Source organism: Dermochelys coriacea, chromosome 15 (assembly GCF_009764565.3).
Source record: "Dermochelys coriacea isolate rDerCor1 chromosome 15, rDerCor1.pri.v4, whole genome shotgun sequence".
NCBI lineage: Eukaryota > Metazoa > Chordata > Testudines > Dermochelyidae > Dermochelys > Dermochelys coriacea.
In genome coordinates, this window is record NC_050082.1 from 26,404,739 (window position 1) to 26,429,533 (window position 24,795).

The 24,795-nt window shown below is 38.6% G+C and overlaps 1 protein-coding gene across 11 annotated transcripts in view; it reads right to left on the reverse strand.

The window, feature by feature from the left end:
• Window positions 1-24,795, reverse strand: part of CLIP1 (CAP-Gly domain containing linker protein 1) — a 112,220-nt gene that overhangs the window by 18,821 nt on the left and 68,604 nt on the right. For 7 of the 11 annotated variants that reach the window (XM_038372813.2, XM_038372812.2, XM_038372809.2 and 4 more), the window contains 10 exons: window positions 19,776-20,720; window positions 17,868-17,984; window positions 16,674-16,731; window positions 16,109-16,192; window positions 13,732-13,888; window positions 12,897-13,062; window positions 12,583-12,798; window positions 7,698-7,835; window positions 5,316-5,422; window positions 1,575-1,695 (listed from right to left, as the gene is read on the reverse strand). In XM_038372813.2, the coding sequence (XP_038228741.1) occupies window positions 1,575-1,695; window positions 5,316-5,422; window positions 7,698-7,835; window positions 12,583-12,798; window positions 12,897-13,062; window positions 13,732-13,888; window positions 16,109-16,192; window positions 16,674-16,731; window positions 17,868-17,984; window positions 19,776-20,720 (2,109 nt within the window). Of the gene's footprint in view, window positions 1-1,574; window positions 1,696-5,315; window positions 5,423-7,697; window positions 7,836-9,146; window positions 11,433-12,582; window positions 12,799-12,896; window positions 13,063-13,731; window positions 13,889-16,108; window positions 16,193-16,673; window positions 16,732-17,867; window positions 17,985-19,775; window positions 20,721-24,795 lie in introns of all 11 variants that reach the window. The other 4 variants (XM_043498448.1, XM_043498451.1, XM_043498450.1 and 1 more) reach the window with 1 other exon arrangement.

A 24,795-nucleotide genomic window follows, 5' to 3' on the forward strand; every position in this document is an offset into this window, starting at 1 on the left:
AAAGCACAGCTCCACAGAGGCTTCTGGCTGTCAAAGAGCATGTGTGTTTGTGGGGGGACTGGGAGTGGGGCAGGCTGGGGAGAGCCAAGGCTGGCAGATCCATAACTAGGTAATCCAGACAGCTATTATCCTCCTGGGAAGACAGTCCAGGAGCTGCATGGGCTACTGCAGCATTCTCCCTCGGACCTCCCAAAGCCTGGTTACTTGGACCATGCACTGAAGGCCATGGATTAATGGATGGCCCTGCTGCGGAAGAAGCGTTTTCCAGTTGTAGTTGGTCTGAAGAAAGGAGCTGGCTGCCCCCAAAGGCTCGGACATAATTTGAAAGGGAAAAAAGGCTCCCATTGGTTGTTTACGACGACAGCATCCTATTATCACACCACTACTGAGAGGAGGGCGAGAGCCTGCATGCCAGGGACATTCCTCAATCATCTTTCAAAGCTCTTTGTAGAGTGAAGGATTCCATGCACTATTCCTGTCACAGCACCCGAGAGGACTTAGAAATTGCTCGGATTTCAGCTCTAAGAGGTGCTTTGGGGAAGTGTGCCCTCTCAAATCTTGGTGGAGCACGAGGTTCTGCAGCAGGGCTGGAAGGGAGACTTCCAGTAAAGCGTGAAAACACAGAACACATTAAGTGCTGTCACAAAGGCACATGCTGTATGCAATAGCGACGTGTCTGACAGTGGCTCACATACTGCTCTTAGCCTTATTTTTTTACATTGCAAGTCATGTCCTAGAATGAGACACACTATTGTCAGAGGACATGGTGCCATAGTTCAAATGCAAACTTTAAAAAAATAATTTAAATGGTTGTACTTCAGGAAGAGGTTCTAACATAACCAGAATTATTCTATGTGAGATCTAGAGTTTCAATTAAGCCACTTAACATTTAAGTTCTAAATCTTTATTTGCAAGTACCGATGTAATAAGCTCCATCCACTATAAATGCATTTTAATGTTCTATTGACATGTACAAGGCAGTAGAGCTTTACAGACTTTACACTGCCACCAGAAAACCTTATACCAACCCCAGTCCTCTAATACCCACCATTTACACACAATACAGAAGCATGCACATGTGCACATTTCCACCACCATATTCATAGTAAAGGGGTTTTGAACAGTATTCTCCAAACCACCTTAAAATATTCTCTCTGGAAGGATGGGTTTTTAAAAACAACAACAGTTTCTCTTAATATAGGGGGGAAAAGGATGTGAAAAGTAAGTTGTTTGGAAAATAAAAATACTCCCACTAAAGTGTCTCTTTAGTAGATCCTTGCATATGGAGTTGGCTACAGCACATTTCATTCACGCTTACCTGAAGCCTTCAAATGGACATCTCTGTTATAAAGATTCTTTATGGGTCATATCACCATCCACCATCCTATGATTCTAACCTTCTAATGGAGGTGGTTTGCAAATGTATTTAAGAACTCTTGAAATGAACTATCCCTTTAAATCACAAACACGCATTACAGGGTCAAACAGGCATCCATGGAAACAGTATGGATTATTTTAAACAATCAAACTGCAGCATCCTCTAGCACTGAACAGTAAGTGTTTAGCCACCCTACCTTCTGATGAGTTGTGACTTCGTCCCTGCTCCTGCCCAGCTCCTCGGCAAGTTTAATGTTCTCCTCTTGCAAGACTGTGAGCTGCTGGGACTTCTGAGCAGCCGCCAGTCTCAGCGCTTCTCTGCAAGGACAGGGAGTGCATGGTTACCATAGGAACAAGACAGGCAAGAAAAGACTGTGGGAGAAAATCAGCTTCACAGCTTGGAAAAATACATCTAGGTCACGTGTCTAATAGGATCTGTAATAAAGGTGACAATCTATACCTTAAATGCACACTGATAGCTTTAACCCCGAAAAAGAGAGCAGTGGGAGCACAACATACAATTACTTCCTTTTCCTTTAAATGCATCTGATATCACTGCAAGGGAAAGTCTATTTAGCGTCCTATTACCAGTTCTACATGGCTCCAAGAGTTTAAAAACCCTCGGATTTAGAAATACACTAATTTATGGTATTAAATTTTGTTTGAAGTATGGTATAGTATTTGTCTGAAGTATGTTATTTATGTCTGAAGAGACAGTCAGGTAGTTCTAACATCCCACCCCCTTGTACAGGCACAAAAACATATCCAGAGTTTTTAACCAAATCTAATAAAAACAGAAATGTTTATGAAAATTAAAATTATCAAGGAAACCCCATTTGTTCAGATTTAAATATTCTCTGGAATGGCTTACAACCCAAACACTGAAGAACAGACGAAGTCAGGTGAGCCAAAACGTAATGATGATGAGTCAATTTTCGTGGTCCTTACAGTGAAATGCACAACATAAACAAACATTAATAGCAAAAAATCCAAATTAGGATTTTCAAGTTTCATTAATCCATGTTGCTGTTGATAAGATTGGACTTTTTTAAAAATTATTTTTAATGGATGTATTTAAAAAAAAAGTCTGTTACATATTCTGTGTACATGTCATTTAATAAGTACCTATAGAAGCTGGCAGGATGTTTAAAAAAAAAGTTGCATTTTATTTCATCTAGGCAGTTTTTTTACCATTGTAATTTGCTTTCCTAAAGGGATATTCAATGGTCATATGTGCCAATATTTCACAGTCGAACACTGACTAGAATATTAAAATATGTTATTATGAACCATGGCTGATGTGCCCCGGAGGGATACATTTATGTAACAGGATTCACAAAACAGGAGCATTATTGTCTAACTCACTAAATTACAGTTTAGACAAAAGTATTTCATATTATATGATGAACATTTTATCAAGCAACATTAAAAGTAATCCGGTGTGGTGTGTATTAAACTTAACGCAAACATTTTCCAGTCCTTTCCCTAGATCTTATGCCATAGCTACATTAGTATTAAAGATCAGGCTCTAGTGTAAACAATTTTTGATGCAGTTTTTCATGCTTGATTAAGGCGGCCTGGATTTAATGTGCTGGCTCACACCACTGAATCAAATTATCTTGGTAAGAATCTGTTTGCTAATGCAGGGACAAATTAATTTTAACATCATTTGATTGCTGTGCTGCAGTCCATATCAGTGCTTTGACTTTTGATTTTGGCACTAGTGTGTCAGGAAGTCAGATTCCTGATGTTAAAGGCACACAAATAGTTGTGTGGACTTGTGTGAAACTGCAGAATTCCGTTGTAATTCATTTGTATCTGAGAATTTTAATTGGCGTCCAAAAGAGCATTTGACAGGGTGTTTATTAACCAGGTAAGTAAAATCCACTCAGTATCACTGTTTCTCTGGTGCCCAGTTTTATACGTTATGCTCTTTTGCAAAAATGGTTACCACTTCCACTGAAAGACTTCCCTATCTACAGAGCCACAGCTGGCTATTGAAAGGGCTCTCCTGCATTATTCCCCTCCACAATTACAAGAGTTTACCATCACCTACTGGCCATCCCAAAGGCATTCTGGCAATCACAGACTGCTGAGGAATTCAAGGAAAGCTGTAGCTGCCAAATTCGGCTCCATCCTTTACCAATGTTAAATTACTTTGTTTACATGTCAAAGTATTTATAATGTAATAAATCTTAAATCAGTATTACAATTACCTGTCAAATTAGATTAGTTACCCCCCCCCGGGCATCCATGAAGTCCAAAATCACAGGTAATTAGAGACCATGTTCAAACAACTGGCTATGATTAAGGTTTGCCTTAAACAGAATCATAAGACGACCAAGTGAGAGGAAACCAATCTCCTTTATCTAGAAGTTCCCTACACTGAAACCTAAACAGCAATTTCTATACATAATTTTTGCCTGACAAGTTGCAGAAGAATAATTTTTAATTAAATATGGGATCTGCTAACTTCCTGGGGTTCTAGGACTAGAGCAACTAGTCTGGAAATAATTACTTTGCCTTGGCATTTTCTACAAGGGCTGAAGCAGGTGGGAATTACTGATGGAATAAAATCCTGTCACACCAGAAGGGGCCATTTATGTTTTTAAAAGGACAGAAAAATCAGTACCGCAATGCAGGTGCTGGAACATAGCATTAATGTTGTGTGTTCTGCAAGAAAGACTGTCTCTCCTTACCTCAGAGCTCAGAGCACCAAGTGTGGGGCAAAAATCCCCTGCACCGTTTTGAAAATCTCAAGCAATTATCTCAACCCTACAGTCCAAGTTCCAGGTTCTGAATGTCACCAAATACTCTCCACACAGAGAGGGTGGGACTGGAGACCTGAGGTTAAGTGTGCCAGGTCACTAAAGCTTTGGACACTGAGGGGCCAGTAGCCTTGCTGCATCTTTGTTCAGGGAGGGACACAGTTTTAGGCTGCTTGATACCAATTATGAGCTAATAGTTTTATTCAGCGGTTAACATGCACTAATCAAATTGTGGTCAGAGGGCTTTCAACCAGAGAGACTGTGTGTGTTTCATTTAGTACTGCCTTGGGATGGCCTCAGCTAAGGCACTTTGTTACTACAGATACACCTACTCCCCACATTTTCTTTGGAGTCCTATTGGTTTAATTTATTGACAAAACAAATGGATTATATTAACAGTCTAGAGTCAAGATAAATATGAGCCCAAACAGCAGCACACACTGCTTCACCCATTGCCAGCTACATTCCAATTTCAGAATCTAGGCTGAGGCAGTGTAGATTAGGAATGGACCATGGTCAGCTATCACACTGAGCTCCATCTACACTAGAGGCTAAGTGGTGTTTAACAACATGTTAGCTGACACATTTTAAAACATCACATATTTTCCTATGCTAGAAAAGACCTGAGAGGAGACAGCAGACAGACAACTTGATTTATACATACCATGGTGAGTTTTCTCTAATACAAGTTAGAAAAACTAAGCTTTGCTTGGCAGTATGTGCAAATTTGATAAATAAGCCATTGATAAAAAATAAAAATCAAAGATATAATACGTACAAAATCATTTGAACCACTAACACTTTAACCAAAAACATATTTTAAACATGTTGCAAGATTTGTTTGGATTGATGCTTTTTAAATAAATTGGTGCCACCCATGTGGCAGAACTATATACCATTTCAAACTAATTCAATTAATGCACCATAATTTAAAACATCTCCACAAATAATTCAGTAACCTTCAAAGAGCCATAGCAGTGCTTGGTTTCCATGTTTTATGTATTTCAGAAGCCAAGTTAGTAGTGAATTGTAACAAAAGTACCTCTTTTATAAATGAGGATAGTGTAGATGAACTGGTAAAAAGACTCATTTATGAAAGTTAACTGCTACATACTCACACAGAATAACTATGGAAGAGTTCAAAGGCTGAACAAACATTTAAATACTTACACTTCTTTTCTAAATTCTTCCATTTTCTTGTTCTCCAGATTTAGAAGTTCTTTTGACTTGTTAAGTTTCTCTTCGTTTTTCAGGCTGTTTTGTTTAAGTTTGTCCAGCTTGGGGAGAGGGAAGGAAATCTTGTTAAAAATTCATGGAATCATATAATTTTCAAATGAAATGTTTGTAAATAAATAGTCAAGCACTTGTGAAAATGGTGGCCTGATGTTTTGAACTGTTGCATTTTTTTATTTTTAAGTCTTGGTGACTGAAGAGTTAAATTAGTCTGTCTGCACGGGGAAGTATTTGACTAACAAAAGTGTAAAAAACCTAACTATGTTCAATGCAATTCCAGAAGCACAGCAAGTTAAAGGTTAATTTAAGACTAACTGATAATATTACAAGTAGAAGAACAATAGAAATCTGTCCACCACATTTCACACAGAACACCTACCTGTGTAAGCACTTTACCTACAACTCAATGTTTTTAGCAAAATTAATGTAGTACGATTTATTATAATTGAGTGCTATTTGTATAGAGGTTTCCCCCCAGATCTTAGGTAAAAATATACATAATTAACCATATGGTTAAGCTTTACTGTACCTTAATCAGCGAGAAATAGTAGGCTGGATATTGTGTTTGCAATAATGGAAAATCCATTCTTTTGAGAGATCTTGTTTTGGCACAAATTGTAGAGAGCCTTCTAGTATTTACTGTGCCTGCATCTATCATGTAAGCACTTATCAGACTGTAAACCTCATCTGTTCACAAGCACTCAGTAATACATTATCTTATGTAACAGAATCTCCAGCTACTTCGATGGCATTATAGAATTGTGGATTTTTTTATTTTAAACAAACAACCCAGAAATTCCACTTCTGGCATTAATGATGTCATCTCTCCTAAGCAATCAACATTGCCTTGTAATCATTGAAAATTATGTTTAGATAGAAGCCTATGGCATTAGGTTAGTCTCGCATTTCCCATTCAAAATGCTCATTATCTTAAAGATATCAGAAAATTCTAGAGAATCATCAGCACAGCCTGTACCAGCCGGTGGGCTCAAGTACATTTCCCCACATCTTTTTGTTTCAAACAGTCAGTTTATACTTGAATCTCTGCAGCCTGGAGGCAACTTGTGGGGAAAAGAGATTAAGGTGCTATTGAAGACACCACTACCAAAAAAAAGTGCAGTGTTAAAAAAAAGGGGGAAACAGCATCATCATGAAAAGTACTGTGGTATTTCTTAGGTTGCAAGCTTTTTGGGGATAGAAATTGCAACTTTATGCGTATTTGTACAGCACCTAGTACAGTAGGGCCTTAATCTTGAGAGTGGCCTCTAATGCGCTACCATAATAAATAGTAAATGATAAATAATAATAATACATAAATCAGAGGAAGAGAAATGAAGATGCTGCTGTGAAACTTCAGGTCACATAGAGGATCATTTAATAACCATGCACAGAAGCTAAAAACTTTTTGTAGGCTAGATTAGGAGGGGAGAACTTTTGTGGATTATTAATGCTACCATTAATTAGCACTTCTGTAGCGCTTTTTATTGGTGTGGAAGAACTATCCACTTAAGATGAGGAAACTAAGGCACAGAGAAGTTATTGTAAACAACTTGCCCAAGGCCACACACTGAGTCACTGATGAAGTCAGGCTTAGAACCTAGATTTTCTGTATCTGTGCCCTGCCTACTGTACCATGCTGCATCTCTCATCATAGTAGATAAATGCTGCTCCAGTATCTTGGAGAGCCAGGGTCCATGAGCATATAGGTAACAGAGCATTTGTAATTATAGCTGGACACACCACATTAGAGCAGTAGAAGCATGTAATCTACAAAGTTATATTAGTACCCACAGCTTCTCTATGTATTACATTATCTAGTAGCCCATGCCAAGATGGCCGTGATGAGATCCGTGGTGAGACAGTGACAAAGGTTATTCAGCCCATTCTTCTCCTTTCCCCCACTCCCCCATATTCCTGTCCCTTTCTCTTGTCCCCTGTGCTGTGATCCTATTGATTTAGGCACTTTTAAAAAAACACTTCTGCACTGAAGAGTAAAAACTAAACCTGCACCTAGAGTTTCTCTCTTTTAGGTCATTTGTTATATACAGAAAAATGGGTTTCAAACAACCTCTCATTTGCAAAGATCAGATCAGACTAGCAGAAGGAAGTCATCACATGTCCAGCTCAATATATGACTAAAGTTGTATGGGAAGCGTAGGTACCTCAAAGAGCACATATTCACTGATAAATTGTGGTGCTTTTGACTATTTGGAGGTAGATTTCACGTGAATTATAATACAGGAACATTTTAAGGAATACCAGTAAGTCTCTTAAGAACTTTGTGACTATTTTCATATATAAACATTTAAAAGTGGTTACTTCATTTTGCAGCTTCTGATTTTTCTGTCTGGAGTCCTCCAAAGAGGCCAGCGTATCTATCTTTTCTTGATGAAGGGCATCCTTCTCTTTGGTCACCTGCTCCACTACCTGCAAAGCATCTTCTGCCGTTTTAGCAGCCTAAACATAAGAAAGAATTATTACTGGGATGGAACACTCCAGTGCAGTAGACCAGCCATTACTATATTCTGTATACTTTATGCAGAACTCAGTTACTTGCCAGCTCTTGTCCATATTGAATCAAATATGTTAAACAGCTTCATTTTCATAACTTAAACTGGAAATTATCTGCATTCTGAAGCTGCATAAAGTATAAAATAGATCTTAAAAGGTCGAATTCCATGCAGAAATAAATTACAATCCCATGCTTGTGTCCTCATTTAGGTTGATTTTTTTTTCATTAAATTCCTGAATGGCCCTAATTATATCCACAGTGATTACCCTTAAACATCTTATAATCATAGTTGTTTAATAGATATTCACTACCAACAGACTGATCTTTTAGAAAGATGTGGAATTATAATGAGGAGTTGTGTTAAAGTTGCTGTGAGAGGATCCTAAAAGTTAAAATAGGAGAACAAAAAAGATTTAGCTATCAAGTTAATGTTACATATGTTACTTTAACATGGTTAATGATGACTTGCCCTTGTGAAATTAAATCTTTGAAAATCATACACAAAGCTTTAGATTGGAGTAAAATATTCTGAAAGTATTTGGGATTAAAAAACGCCCTACAAAATTCATATTTTAAGTGGTTTTGCAGTTTATAAGTCAAGCAAGGTCTGGCTCAAAGTTCTATTTACTGCTCTGTTGGTGGTGAATATAAACACTACTGTGAATAAAAAGAACACACTCAGATGGCAATTTATTACAACATGTTTTGAAAGTTCTAAAAAAAACCCCAAGCCTGCTAGGGGATTGTCTTGCAATTCCTTTTGTCCAATTACATATATTGGAGTGAGATTTTGTTTTATATCACTGTAAATTTAAACTAATATTCTTTTTAAATAAAAAGGTAAAGTGAGCACCAAGTCTAAAATCATGTTCATTTATGCCCATTTACAGTTAGCAGTTAGCTAGAAAGTACTTTTTCTACCAATGTTAAATTTCTCCGATAGGATTTGGAAATTTTTTTTTCCTTTTTATTCACAGTTTCAAAATTGTTTTCTTACAGCATTCAGTGACAACATAGTTCCTTATGATTAGACATAGAATTGTTTTATATTATGGGTGTTAAAAGATCTTTCACACTCATCATTACAGACAACTTGAGACAAACAGGGTAATATAGCAAGAGGGAAGATAATTCCAGTCTGTCTACATTAAGATGAAGTGCTGGTTGTGCAATTAAAGTGCAGACATCAAAACCATTGAAGTTAGTGCTCAGTGTTAGTAACTGTACTTGACTGGTTTAACAATGTGTTTCAATACCTCAGATTTTTGCGTTACTGTATGTGTCTGAAGAGCCTCGGTTTCTTTTAGTTTCAAAGCAAGTTTGTCCTTCTCCACCAGTAGCATCTGATTTTTGTTCTGTAACACCAGTAGGTTGGCTGAAAGATCACCATTAGTTTGTGCTAAAAGCATTACTTCGTCATGTAGTTTGTAATAGTCCTCAGAGAACTTTTCCTTCTCTTTCAGTATTTCTTCCTTTATCATGGTCAGATTCTTCTGTTCCGCAAGCAGGCTCTCATTTTCCTGGAGCAGCTTCGTTCGCTCTGATTCGGTCACCTCGTGGCTATGCCGAAGATCTTCTAGGATCTTGGAGAGACAGGCATGCAAGTCCTGGAGCTCCGCCTTCGATTTAGTCAATGAAGCAAAATCACTCTTTAGTTTTTCAATATTGGAGGCAAGTTGATCAGTCTCTGTGCTGAGAACCTCCTTTTCTTTAATGATTTCCTCTAGTTTGGATTCAGATTTTTGTTTCTTCTGAACCAGCAGTTGTTTCTCAGAGAGCAATTCTTTATTTTTAACTGTTAGTTGCTTCTTCTCCCTCTCTAAGAAGCTGATGGTGTTCTGAAGTTCTCCATGTCCCAGTAAGAATGAATCCTTTTCTAGCTTTCTAGCTTCCCTTTCTATTGTTAAATTCTCCTGCATAATTTTGACCTCTTCATTTAATTTCTGACATTCTTCTTGCAGTTCAGTCTTCTCTTTGGCTAACAATTCCTTACTGGAGGAACAGGTTTTGAAGGAAGCCATCAGGACTTGCTTGGCTTGTGAAACAACAGAAAGTTCATTTCCTAGCAGCGTTTTGGCACTCTGAACCTCTTTGAGACACTTTGAAAGTTCACAGTTATAGGCTACTAGTTCTTGATTTTCTTGGGTTTTCTTGTCCAGTTCTCTCTTGAGGCTTTCCACGGCACTCTCGAGCTTTGCCTTCTCTTGAATGAGTGCTCTCTTGGCTGAGATGTCCAGGTCATGTTTTCTTTTCAAGTCACACAGTGCATTTGCAGAAGACTGTTTTTCGGTGAGCAGCTCTGCACATTTGGTTTCTAACATGTCCTTTTCTTTGAGAAGGGCATCATTCTGCTTTTTAAGTTTTACTGACTTCTGAGAAGCCAATTCCTTCTCTCTGCTCAGTTGGCTTATTTTCTCATTTAGAGCTTTCTCAGCAAAGGTGACATCTTCTGAGGTCTTGGCAAGCTTTTCCGCAATTGCTTTATTTTCATTTAAAAGTTCCTCCCTTTCAGCCAAAAGCCTCCACTCAGATGAAGAAAGTGCTTCCTTCTCTTGTAGTAACTGGATACATTCAGAGTCTGTTGTCTCCCTACTGGCTTTAATCTCTTCAAGCAGTTTAGAGAGACTAGCATGGGAGGCCTGCAATTCTACATTGTCTTTGGTAACTTTTTTAAGTTCTTTAACAACAGCATCTAGCTCTGCTTGCAGTCCTTCAGTTTTCATATTTAAGGCCTTTTCCTCATTAAGAGCAGTTTCTAAGCTCACCTGGAGCTCTTCCTGACTTTTAAGGAGTGCTTCCTTTTTGGATTGCAGGTCCTGGCTTCTTTGCAACAGATCATCCCTTTCATTTTTTAAGACCACATATGTACTTTCAAGAACCAAATTTTTATCCAAGACTGAATTTCTCTCTGCAGCCAGAGCAGATAATTCTTGCAGGAGTTCCTTTTGATCTCTGGCCAGGTCCTCATAAGAGCTTTTCAGCTTCTGGATGACATCATCCTTGTCTTTAAGAAGAGTAGCATTCTCCTCAGAAATCTTTTTCTGATTATCCTGCAGTTCTTCTCTTTCCTTAATGTGATTCTGAGATTCCAGAACCAAAGCATCTTTGCTGGTCTGAAGTTCTTCCAGCCGTTGGAGCAGTGCTGATTCTGAAGAGCGTAGAGCATCATTTTCTCTATTTATATTTAGAAGAGCTTTCTCTGTTGTCCCTATTTCAATAAGTAACTTTCGTTTCTCAGAAATTAATGCTGCCTTTTCTATGCTTTCCTGTTGACTTTTAGTTTCAGCTTCTTGCTTTTCCTTTAAGATCTTTTTATTTTCTGAATCAAGTTCTTCATTTATTGTCCAAAGCTTTTCCTGATCTTGTTGCAACAACGTAAGCTTGGATTCCAACTCTAGTAGTTTTGATAATAGTGAACCTTTCTCTAACTTTAAAGCATTTCCCTCCTGTGCCAGAATCTCCTTCTCTGATATCAAACCCCTCATCTCGTCTGACATTAGTTCAAATTCTTTTTTGTCTGATGCTAACACAGAAGTTAAAGACTAAAGAAATAAAGTTGGGGAGAAGGGAAACAAAAATGAAGTCAAACAGACAAATGAGAAGTATGGATTAAGGACAAATAGAGCTATTATAGTTTAAATTTAAAAAAGCGTATATACTGACACACAAGCCTCTGGGTAATCTCAACTACTGAAAAATGTTAAATCCATTTTTATTACAAAACAATGACTAGCTAGTGAGACAACCTAGTCGAACTAATTAATGATAGTTATGTTAAAGATACACTAGTTGTGTGTTCATTCATACTAGAGTTTGGCTTTTTAGTAAGACAGCTCCAATAACGCCTCCCTGCCCAAAAAAAGTGATTTAAATAACATCTACATAGATTAAGCATGGAGAAATTTTAAAAAGCTACTGTAGAAAACAAAACAAGATTTAGTCAATACCTGGATGAGTTGCATTACAGTTAATCCAGGGAGCTATACTAGATACTGACTTCTAGTTACTTTATATAGTGTTTATACTGCATGGGTAATGTACCCATGATACCTTATCATAAAAAGGTTAATTTGTTCAAATACTACATCAGAAATATGTTGGATACTTTAACTTTCGTGTGTCAATTTATACACTGAATATTCTGCTAAAGCGTAACATAACACAAGGTTTAAGGCAAATAAACAATGAATGAGAGATGAAAGCAAGCAACAATATCCAGGAAACAGAGAAAAAAAATCAGTGAAAGTTATTTAAATCAAGCTAAGGGAAAAATAAATTATACACAACATGGAACAGATTTACAAAACAAAATTTCAGTAACAAGGTGCCTGTAAAGAAAATATTTCTAAGTACACTTAATTATTTAAAATCTAGATGCTTAAAATCCCTTATTAAAGAGAAATAAAATTTAATTCCAACTGGCTCTGACTGGAACAGAAATCTCTGAGGATATAAAGTTAATTGCTAAGTACCATACTTTGTATTAAATTAAAATATGGATAAAAAGATTATCTAGTAGTCAATAGTGTAGGTGTCCTTTCCTTAATAATACTTCATCTAGTCGATAAATTTTCGCTGAGTGAATACCAAAACCCAAAGTTAATAGGGATGGGTTAGGTTAAACGGTAAAGGAATGAGTCATTGTAAGGAGGGAGATAACAGAGCAATTACTTGCTTAAAAGAAATACGTACTTTGGCAAGTTCTGCTTGTTTTTTCAGCTCCTCAGCCTGTTTTTCCAAGTCTCTGGTTTTTTCTTCTGCACTTTTCAGCATCTTTTCTGTGTCCAGCAGATTCTGTTTAAGCCCTTTGATAGCGGCATTGTGCTCAGCAACCATCTCAGAATTGTTTTTTTCATGCGTCATCTGCAGATCCTTACACCAATTCTGGCTTTTCTCAATTTGCTTTTCCTGTCAGATTTTAGAGCAATTTGAATGCAATCAGAAATCTAGGTTTTTTAATACCCTTTCCAACACAACTAGGTAGCTTTTGCTATAGTTCTTCTTACCAGGTCTACTAATTTATCTTGCATTTTCTTCAGTTCAGCCTGATGATTCTTAAGTGTTTCCTGCTGGTTCTGTTCAGCTTTACGTGTTGTCTGCTCCACATTTTCCTGCAGCTGAGCTGACTTTTCATCTGATTTTGTAAGCTGAATTTGTAGTTCTTCTAGCTTTCTAAAAAAAAAAGAAATTAGCAAAATGACTTTTTGCTGAAAATGTAACTAACGTACAGACACATTGCTCTAAGTTGCAGCATGCTTCTATTAAATCTTTAGTACAGACCAAAAGTTTAGAAACAGGTTTGTTAAATCACTAAAAAGTGCGCAGAATGTTCTATCAAATTAAATGCACCAACAACAAGATTCAATGCACACAAAAGTACCAATGTCAGGGTAAATCTGACCCCAAAGTTCAGGGTTTTGCAAAAACAGAAATGTTTGCATTAAATTATGTTTAAAACAAACACACATTCCCTTGCAATGTTTGGGTTGCATGCATTGTATTTGTGCAGGAGAAGCAGAAATTGTACAGTTTTCTTTCTGTGTCTGAGCTAAAAGAAATGCAATGATACTCAAATCCTGAAAAAGTATATTCATTTAGTTTCAAAAGTGCCAGATGTTGTTACATAAATAAGAAGTTATTAAATAATTTTTAAACCAAGTGTCTCTTAAATCCGATATATGTACAGAGTATTTAAGACAGAATGAATTTGATGGCACAAGCTTTGTTGTCACATCAACAGGAATCAGATTTGTTTCAGGATGAGCTTTCACAGCTACTTACAAAAGGACAAAAAAATGTAGGAACAAATGGCAGGAAAATGCTCTGACAGCAACGGGATACCTTTCTTTTAACCGCAGCTCATCATTCATCTTTGTCAGCTGAGAAGAACTATCTCCCGAGGACTTCATTATTTCTGATATATCATTCTCGAGTTTGGCTTTAGCTTCAGTCAACTGCTGTTCTTTTTCTTCCCTCTCTTTCAATTTTTTCTCCATAACTGAACATAAAAAAGTTAATATTCTAGTAAATTTAATCCATAGGCCACGCACAACACACCTAAACGCTAACAAGAGACTGTAAACATCAGAGTTAGCCTGGTGCCATAAAATTAGCATGCTGAACTTCCAAAACTAAAAGTCAAGTTTGGGTTTGGACTGTAAATTGTAGGCTCTGTGGTAATGGAAAGGTGTAAAACTCCCAATAGAAAAAGTATAACATTGTACATGGAGAGACACAGGAAAAACAATTAATCAAGAATACAACTTTCATTCGATGCTTCACTTAACTATAGGTATCAGGCTGTTAAAAATTGATGCTGGGCTCTACCATTAGGAGAGAAATCCAGCAGATACATTTGGGCATACTCGCTTAACTGAAGTTACATGCAGCTATCAAGGGGAGAATATTAGACCAACTAGTCTTTAGAGCAGTGTAAACACAAGGAGCAATGAGAGCTACATCAAGTCACTGTAGAAAATGGCTCTACATACATGCAGGCTAATGACTACCTCCAAGAAAGAGACTAGGAAGCGGGGCTTAGGAGGTTTTCTTTTATATACATAAGGTCAGTTTAGATTGCAGTAAAAAGAGACTAGGTGGATGTGTATAGCGGGAAATGGTACTACAGGTTATGAGACAGGGGATGGTGATGTGCTAGCTTGAAGGTCACAGAAGAAGAAGTTAACCACCACACTAACAAGGAGTCTTCACATGTAAACAGGGTTCATATTCTTTTCATGAGCTGTCAAATGCTTTCTACGTGTCTGTTACAAGGCACATGCTATTTACATGTTGTATTTCATGAACAAACAGTACCCCTACACTGCATGCTCCTTATGGCAGTGTGTAGAGAGTGGATACACTATACGCCCCCTAGCATAACTATACATAGCAGTGTAGATGGTGAGCCACTCTTCAGGCAAGTAAACACATGCCTGAACCTGTAGCATATGTACCCTACACAGTTCTCTATACGACCAAGCTATGCCTCCCCCATCTCCACTGATATTTTAGCCAGTGTAATATCCGTGGAATTACCCAGGGTACATTCTGAACTGATGGACCTGTGTCCCCTCAATTCTCCGAGCTGGGATGCTTTTTTTCCAAACTTGGAATATGTCTCAGTAATCTTATACAGTAGAATCTTATAACTTCACATACAATGTTGCCACACGTTTTCCCAGGACAATAATGATCAGCACATTATGAGTTTTCAAATGGTACCTCACAAGGCATAATTTTGTATAAAATCCATTATAGTTTTGTAAAAAAGGGTGAACATAGGGATATAGACTGTCACACCTCCCCCTTTACAAAGCTGCAGGAGGGTTACCCACTGGCTGACCTGTAGACAGTAGGTCAGGGCCCCCTTTCCTGGACATGGCATCTGCCACCATGTTTTCTTTTCCCTGTATGTGCACAATTTCCATATCAAATTCTGGTAGTATGAGACCCCAGTGTAGCAGTTTGGAATTTGAGCCTTTAGTTCTGTTTAACCAGATCAATGGTGAATGATCTGTTAAGACCCTGAACTTTCTATTAAAAAGGCATGGCTTCGGTTGCTTAACTGCTCACACCATCAGGTGAACATAGGGATACAGACTGTCACAGTATCCCACTGCCAGAGCCCAATGATGCATGTAGCGATATACTGCAGAGTGGGCACATCCTGGTTTTCACTGAGGCATAGCTACACATTGCCTACTCTCTGCTGTCAGCGGTACCCCTGAGTGCGTCATCCTCATTTCCCAGCCTTCACCCTGGAGCATCTCCACTAATAATCAACTTGGATCACTTGCAATATTAACACATTTTTGTATGTGTCTTGTTTGTGCCATTAAAGCAGATAAATTACTAACGCAAAGCTTTAACCAGTTCCCTGGAATGGACTTCAGCAACAAAGGTTCAACCAGGAAGCGAGCTGAGACAAGAAATACTTTACCATTACTTCCTTGCCATGGTCAATTTGCAGTGTCCCTATATATAGTTTTTCAGCTGAGTTTACATTTCACAATAATGGTGTGTTTTGTTTTAGCTTAGGACTAGGGCTTGGGTCAACCAGGAATCTGACTTTCTAGCTTCCCAAAGTTAGTTTGCAGACACAATGTCTGCCACCATGCGGGTATTAGTCATCACCATGTGCTAAGAGCAGCAAGGTGGCATGAAAGCATAAAGCTGATGGCACATTTCAAACCCTTCAGTTTTGTCATTTCCTTACCTGTCAAATTAGATTTTAACTGATCCAGTTCCGAGGACATGAGTGCAAACTGCTCTTCTTTTTGGTTTAATTTTTTAATAGTTTCTATGGAAATAAAGACAGGTTTCAGAGTAGCAGCCGTGTTAGTCTGTATCCGCAAAAAGAAAAGGAGTACTTGTGGCACCTTAGAAACTAAAATTTATTTGAGCATAAGCTTTTGTGAGCTACACGATGCATCTGATGAAGTGAGCTGTAGCTCGCGAAAGCTTATGCTCAAATAAATTTGTTAGTCTCTAAGGTGCCACAAGTCCTCCTTTTCTTTATGGAAATAAAATGATATATAAAAGATAAAGTTAATTCCCCAGTTATTGTGGCTCATCTTGTTAAAGAAAACCTAATTTTACAAGGAATTCATATTACTTAAATCAAACAAGGAGGAGACAAAAAATTGTTTTATTCCTAGTTGCCAAAACAAATCCTGCTAAATTAACAAATATAACCCTTAGGCTCTTGAAGAAATTTTTTTCTGCACCATTTTTTTCCAGCGAGTTTTGAGGGGATGCATTTCAATTCTAGGGAAACGTACCTTGCATAGATTTTTGAACGCTTTCCGCCTCTTCAGCGGCACTAGTAAACTTGCCTTTCTAGAAGGGAATGAAAACCCAAGACAAGTTTTAACTATCTGGTAGTGACACACTATTATTCAATATGAACTTCATTAAAAGTAGTGTTACTATTTTTTCACTTCCTGATTTGATAAAGACCCACTACTGTCATATGTGTATTAGACGTTTTTGACTTGTAATTTATAGTCTATTTTGAACTTTGCAGCACAGGGAAGTAAAAGAAAAAAAATAGTCTCCCCATTTTCTTCATTTGAAAGGAGGTCCCCTAGACAGCAAAGGGAACTTCTTTGTAAACTAGGACAGCGGTACAGCAGCAGCACAGCTTTGTAGGGGAGACTTGGTTTACAGGTCTCAAAAGTGTATCGTGCCTAGACCTCGATTTTAGAAAGTTATAAACTTTAGCTCACAGGCTGTGGTGGACTTGCTGTTTGAATGGCCCCATGCAGCCTTGTGGCCAATCTCATGTCAGCCTTTTCCATCCATAATGGCAGGAAGAGATGGAAAGTTAGCGACATCTGAGGAAAGGCCAGGATACAGAGATAGATAAAATACTGGGGCTCCTTAATCAACATAAGGAAACACAGCAATGGCCTTAGAAAGACCACATGGAAAGACTGAGACACACATACACACATCTTGCTTCCTCCTAAGGCTGGGATAATCGCAGCAGGAGCTAGCCCAAATGAAAAACACTGAGAAATTTAATTATGTTGCAAAACAAGAAGGAAGTGAAAATTTGTTATTCAAAAGCTGCTTGTAAATAACACAGTGAAGTAGTGTTAACTCATACAGCACTTATAATGAAAAAGGATTATACCTACCTTAAATGACTATTCTAAAAATGTGTTATATGATGTATTTGATCTGGCTCAATGTTTTAACTGCAAACCAGTAACAGCTGAGCTCTGCTTAGGCAACAACTTGATAAGGTAAAAGTTAATCGTATTGTACTTTTCATTTTGAAATCTGATATACAAAGCACTTGGACTCAAAGCCTGCATTCCTTACTTGGACAAAAGTCCATTTGAAATGACTGAGATTTTTGCTGAACTAAGGACTGTTACATTTGACCCTTGGATAATAGTGATGATTTCCCCCTAAAAAGCTCAGAGAGAACCCAATGGGTAGAGACTAGATTTCTGAGAATTACTCACCAAAAGTTGAAGCTCTTTTTCCAAAGAATCTTTAACTTGATTTACTGCACCCAAGTTTTTGTCCAGGTCAAGAAGCTTTTGCTCTTTGCCCTGCAGTTCTTTGGCCAGATTACTAGCCTGGCAGGGTGGATTAGATGAAGTAAAACAAAAATTACAAACATGAATGAAAACATGAAGAACATAAAAACTTGAGCTTCAAGGAAATAACTAGAATGTTTAAACCATCATATGTAAAAAAACCAAAAAAAACTGAACAAAAGCTGAAGGAAAAATGTGTGTTAACTGAATATAGCTGATTTCCACTGCAGGCTGCACCACAGTATTAAACTGCATCTTGGAATAAGTTTGAGACAATCCTTGTGATTTGAAAGTAGTCTAAATTTAGTTCTCTCAGAATTATGCTGCAAATATTCTTTAACGCTAGACATTTTGAGTATATTCAAGTGTTTTAAATTGTGCTTATTACATCAATAGACTGTTTCTTACTGGAATATTTAGTAAGCACCTTATAACTGACTGTATTGAACATTACATATTGCTGGCATGATTTCCAAAGATATTGAGTACCCGCACCACCCACCGACTTTCATGGGAATTGTGGATGCTCAACATGATCTCTGAAAATCATGCCAAAAGTCCATGTAAGTCCAATTTTTTGGCACCATTTGTGGAGAGGTTTAGGAAAGTGGCCTCATTACCTTTTCTTTATGATCACAGAGCTGACTTGACAGATCTTGTGTGAAGGGGAAAGAGCCCAGACACAACATTTCACTCCCTTCATTCCAAACTACAGTAGCAGAAAAATCTTCTACCTGTATAATATAGTGATATTCAACTACGAAGCCATTTTGTCAGTTACCGGCATGAGCGTCAGAAAAAATCACCAATCACACACAATGTGGCAATCTTTGCTTCAAGACATTTCATGTGATGATGCTGTTTCACACACCACCACTATCATGTACAGATGCCCCATCAGCTTGTCTCACTGTGATTTTATGGCTTTCTCTGGCCCATTAGATACAGCACCTTTTCCCTTGCCTCTTCTCCCTTCCTGGCAAGTAGGAGGGAGAAAGGGAAAATAGTTATTCATCCAATCAGTTTTCCACTCCTGGATAATTAAGGGTTAAGGAGTCTCTCCTTCATCCCTCCTCCCTCCATCTAAAGGGAGATGAATTCCAGAGGCCACTGGATTTCACATTGATGAGGTGATTACTTATAGCTCCCTGCACTAGTCTCACAGGCATTAAACGCTCCACTTATTTTGACTGTGCCCCAGACAGAACTCAAGACACAGAAATGAAGCGACTTATCCAAGATCACACATAATGTTTGTGGGAAGACGAGGAACAGAACTCACATCTCCTGACTCCATGTCCTGTCCCTTAACCACAAGACCCCCTTCAAAGCAGTACACGCTCTTCCTAGGCTTTTAGGAACGGTATGAGGAATGTGAGGAAACCTCTGTGCAACTCAATACGTTTATCAGAGAAGTAAGAGATTTTCCTAGAGCCACACATCACTTAATCTCAATACATCCACTATTTAACTTATTACACATCAATAAATACATGGATTCTTCTTGCTTACTAGGACCACGAGTGCCCCAACACAGCTCTCAGAGCAGAGGTTATAGGGTTCATAAGTTCACAGCAAGAAAACTTCTATGGGGGCACGACCCACACACCTCTACCCAAACGACAACCCTACAAGACAAGATACAGCCGTCCAGATTAGATGTAGTGGACAGTTTCTCTAAACCTCTTCAAATGATTAAAAAATATACTGTCTCTTCTAAGACTATCTTCCCCTCTGTGATGAGCTCATGATTGTGGATAGAAAAAAAAAGGTAGAAATGTAAATTAAAATAAAACAAATTAAAGTAAAAAGATGGATGTTGATACAAACCTTGCTACTCCCATCAATCTTTTCAGTCTCTAGGTTTTGTATCAGTTTCTCAGCTGCCTCAAGCTGCTTGCTAAGTTTCTGGATTTCCAATTTACCTTCAGAATTGGCTTTCTGAAGTGCATCAAGGTCCAAAATCTTTTCTTCAGCAACTTTGATCTGTGCTGTTAAACTATCAATAACTTTGGTTTGTTCATTGCACGTGGTTTGCAGTACCTCTAGCTCCTTTACCTTTATTTCAGCTTCCTGTAATTTGTTTAAAGCGTCTTCCATTTCTACTAGATGTTGATCTTCTGCACTTTCTAGTTTGGTCTTCAGGCTTTCCAGGCTTCGCTCTCTCTCCTCAGTCATTTCCAATAACTTTGCTTTCAGAGCTTCAATCTCTTTTATATACTGAGATCTTTCGTTTTCTTGTTTTAGTTTTAAATTTGATGTTTCATTTTGATGCTCTAATCTCATTTTCTCAACCTGGGTCTTTAGGTCTGCGAATTCAGCAGTCTGAGCCCCAACACCTTTGCTGAATGAAACCTTTAGTTCTTCCATTGCTTGCTGATGTGAAGCAATAGCAGATTCCAGCTTTGATTTCCACAGCTCTGTCACATCTGAATTCTCCTTGTTGGCACAATCAAGCTTAGTTTTCAAAAACTCATTTTCTTTTGCAATTCTTTCATGTGAAACTGAAAGTGCTTTGATCTCCTTCCGATAAGATTCTTCACTGATTCCAAACTTCTCTTTTAGAGAATTTATTTCATTCTGATGTTCTTTGCTAATTTCTGCCACTTTTTCTTGCAAAGAACTTATTTCTTGTAGCAGTGAGAGAGAACTGCCCACATCGCTGACTGGCTTACTAGACTCTAATCTCCCTTGGAGCTCAGCTACTTCCTTCACCCGTAATGCTAGATCTCTTTCTAGTTCCATGATGCGAGATTTTTCGGATACTGTGGCCACCTATGATCAACAGCATTTTAAAAAGAGAAATAGTTACACCACATATAAAAGCATGAAGAGATTTTTAAGTCTCAAGAAAAATCTTCAATTATTACAAATTAATCTCATTAGTATATCCATACCAACCTTTTTGACAATAACTGGCCAAAATCAGATCTAGTCTAATCCAAATTCCTATTCCTACTGAGATAGCTCACGGAGCATAAATAAGAACAAATGTTTGCTTTACATGGAAATCTATGAACCAAGACAATCTAAAATACTTGATTTTATTTACTGTTTAAATTTCCTTTCTTTTAAAATAAAAGTACCACTACTTATGTTTACACCCCTATAACTTTTATTTAAGCCAGAATGTATTTAACCTCCCTTTCTGAAGTTAGCTGTTAAAAGAAAAAATATTGTTAGGTAAAAGTTTACAATCGCAGTTTGTATATAGGTTACCATGGGTTAGCAAAATACTTCTAAGAATGAATTTAAAGTGGAATGATGAAGGGCGGAGAGTTTGCAGTCTTCATTTGTCCTGATAATTGCTTCCTTATACCGTTCATACTGGTTTTGAAGCTAACAGAAAAATGCAAATATATTTATTTGGTCTAGATGTACCAATAGGTGAAACTCCCATTACATCTATCCACAAACTGTCTTTAAAAATTATTCTTACACAACCCAAGGCCTTTCTCAGAATGTCAAAGGAGGGTTAAAGAATTAATTAAGCCTGTGACATGCAAAAGCATCACAAAACCATTGGTTCCTGATCAGGAAATTACTGTCTCTGCTCCTCCTTGTATTATCAACATCAAGATTAAAGATATTACTTACCTGAAATTGTTCTTTTTAAGTATTTTGTACAGATCCCACTCTTTGTTTTATACTATTCCATCTATGACCTCAAGAACAAAACCATAATATTTTAAACCTCTCCCACATAACCCATCAACAGAAATATATTTTGCAGTATGTACTGGGACATAGGTCAGGAAAGAAATTTGAAAGCTAATGAAGAACTGCTTACTATAAAACAGTAAGTGGAATAAGCAAGGATATTTGGAATTTATTATCTTGACGGAACAACTGATAACCTTGCAGTCTATCTAGGATATATTATTAAGGCAGCAATATCTTGTGGAAGTGTTTAATAAGTTAAATGACTGGCTTTCACATATCCCATTAAAGCTGGTATGTATCATTGCAGAATCTAATCAACAAAATCCTGCCCCCATGAACAATGAAGAAAATGTACAGCATATTAGATAAATGTTTCAATGACTCTCTTAGACCAAAGCTCACTTTGTCAAAGGAAAAGATGGCCAAATAGATGAGACATAAGGAAAAAACAAACCATCACTCCTTGCTAGGGTTTCCAACCCTCCCAGTTTGGCCGGGAATCTCCTAGAATTGGGCTCAATTTCCGAGAGGCTACTGAAGCCAATCCACGAGATTTTAGGTTACTAAAAGTTAGGTTGGCAGCACAGTGGGGCTAAGGCAGGCTCCTTACCCGTCCTGGATCCATGCCGCTCCCGGAAGCAGCTGGCATGTCCAGCAGCGGCTCCTAGGTGTAGGGGCAGCCAGGGGGTCTTTGCGCATCCTGAGCACCAACTCTGCAGCTCCTATTGGCCAGGAATGGGGAACCATGGCCCATGAGAACAGCAGGGGTGGTGCCTGCAGGCAGGGACAGCCTGCAGAGACCCCCAGGCTGCCTCTGCATCTAGGAGCCGCTGCTGGCCCTGCTGCTGCTTCCGGGAGCCACCTGAGGTAAGCACCACCCGGCTGGAGCCTGCACCCTCTCCCATACCCCAACCCCCTGCCCTATCCCTGAGCCCCCCCCGGCACCCAAACTCCCTCCCAGAGCCTGCACCCCAAGCCCCCTCCTGCATCCCAACCCCCTCCCCCATTCCTGAGCCCCCTTCCACTGCACCCAAACTCCCTCCCAGAACCCATACCCCGAACCTCCTCCCTCAGCCCCCTCCCACATCCAAACTCCCTTCTAGAGCTCACACCCTAAAACCCATCCTGCACCCCAACTCCCTGCCCCAGGCTCAGCCCGGAGCACCCTCATACTCTGAACCCCTCAGCCTCACCCCCACAGCCCATAGCCCGCACCCCCTCCCATACCCCAACCCCCTGCCCCAGCCTGTGAGGGTGAGGGAGAGCTAGTGACGGAGGGAAGGGGGCTGGAATGAATGGGAGGCGGGGCCTTGGAGAAGGGACGGGGCAGGGCAACAGTGTTTAGGTCTGTGCGATAAGACAGTTGGAAACCCTACTCCTTGCCCCCCTAGAACTAAAACAGAAACTGCTATGATGAGTAATTTTCTAATGCAGAAAAATGATAGTTCCTCAAGAACCTCAGCAAACCAGCTCTCTCAAGACTTTTCAGTTTGAGGAGAAGGATGAAGATAACTGCCAGCTGTTTGATTCACAGACTATCTTTAAAGGATACACCAACTGGCCTTGAAATATTTTCCTTTGCATTTCAAAGAACATCATAATACAGCTGGCGTTAATTGGTTCATTTCCACACCAGGTGGAATTCTTCACCTAGAGGGCTGAGCTCACTTATCACCTCTTGGACCAGTTTTACAGGTTCTCATCAAATATTTGATACTACATTCTGAACAGCTGTAGTGTATTTTAAGGTTATTCTCATCTCTCAGTTACTGAGGGTTTGTCTTCTCCAGCTTCAAGATTCCATGAACACTGAAGCCATCAACGAGGGCTTCTCAACCCAGCATTGATGTGCACATGTGAAAGGAATTTAGGAACAAGGAAATTCATAAACAGTGATGTCTTGCAACATGTGACCTAGACTCCTATCATGTAATGGAAGATTTATGACCTTTTGTCACATAAAGTCATTGACTTTCTGGTAATATTTTACCAGAATTTTTTTAGCACTATTTGGTCAGTCATGCTGAGGTGTCTGCTGAGAACGGCCAACAATAGTGAGGATACAATATGGCCAACATACAAGATTCTTACTAATCTGTCCTACAGTTGTAGGCTTTGCATCTTCTCTTTTGTAAATATAAATAATTTTGACTGGTTGTTGCCAAAAAGTCTGAGGTTTTAGGACCTATGTAGGCAGTTTGCTGGAGTGGAGGAACTATTATATTTCTACAAAAAAATAAGCACTTTCTTCTCCCCACAAACATAGGTCCCAAATCTGGTCTAGGATCCACTAGCATGGACCCTAGCAACGGACTGTGCACAGATGAAGTCCCCCTGTAGCATTACATAAACCCTGGCACAGAAGGGCCCTTTAGGTACTGGGAGTTGCTCGGTCTCTACTGAATCTCATGTTAAAGGAACACATAGTTGTATGCTCCTGTACTAGTCTGGTCCATCACCATATTGATGCAGAATGACAAAAATGAACCAGACACACCTCTTTCTCTTCTTTTGTGTAGTTTCACTTTTGCCTTCCTGGGATCTAGAAAAGAGCCAAAGTTCCTCAGTTTCTTTGAGAATAGTAAGGACCTGACTGTTGGGGAAAAAAACCTTAATCAATAGGAAGCTCTCCAGCCAAGCAGAATTCATTCCCTGTAGAGAGGTCTCTTTTCTTCCCCACGAAGAAAAAGCAACTGGCTTGTGTTGCATCTGCAAGATGGTCAGTTAACCAGAGGTGCCAAGATGCTTACAAATTGGGCTCAGGTTTAGCAAGTTTTGAAGAATCCCCTCTCCATCCAAGATATTTGAATGCTATGATACCATGTACATGCTGCAAGTAATATTAACTGTAATTCATCTGTGGGAGTTTTAAGATTCCTCAGTTTCGCAAGTGCCTCTAAATCATGAAAATTTGGATCCATTACTCCCATCCAAATAAAAGTTATTGGATTACTATACATTTAGAAGATTGTTTCCTGCTACATAAAAGCAATCCATCCCTACAGCTTTATAAACAAAAAGAGTGGGAATCTATAGAATATACTTCCTGTCAGAAAAAAGAGACCTTACTGGACTTCTGCAAATATTAAAGTTAAAACTTCAGATTGATAGGAGAAAGTCATTTTATTAATCTTTAATATCCAAAAACACAAACTATTTTTGCTAGGCAAGTGTGGGAATTACATAG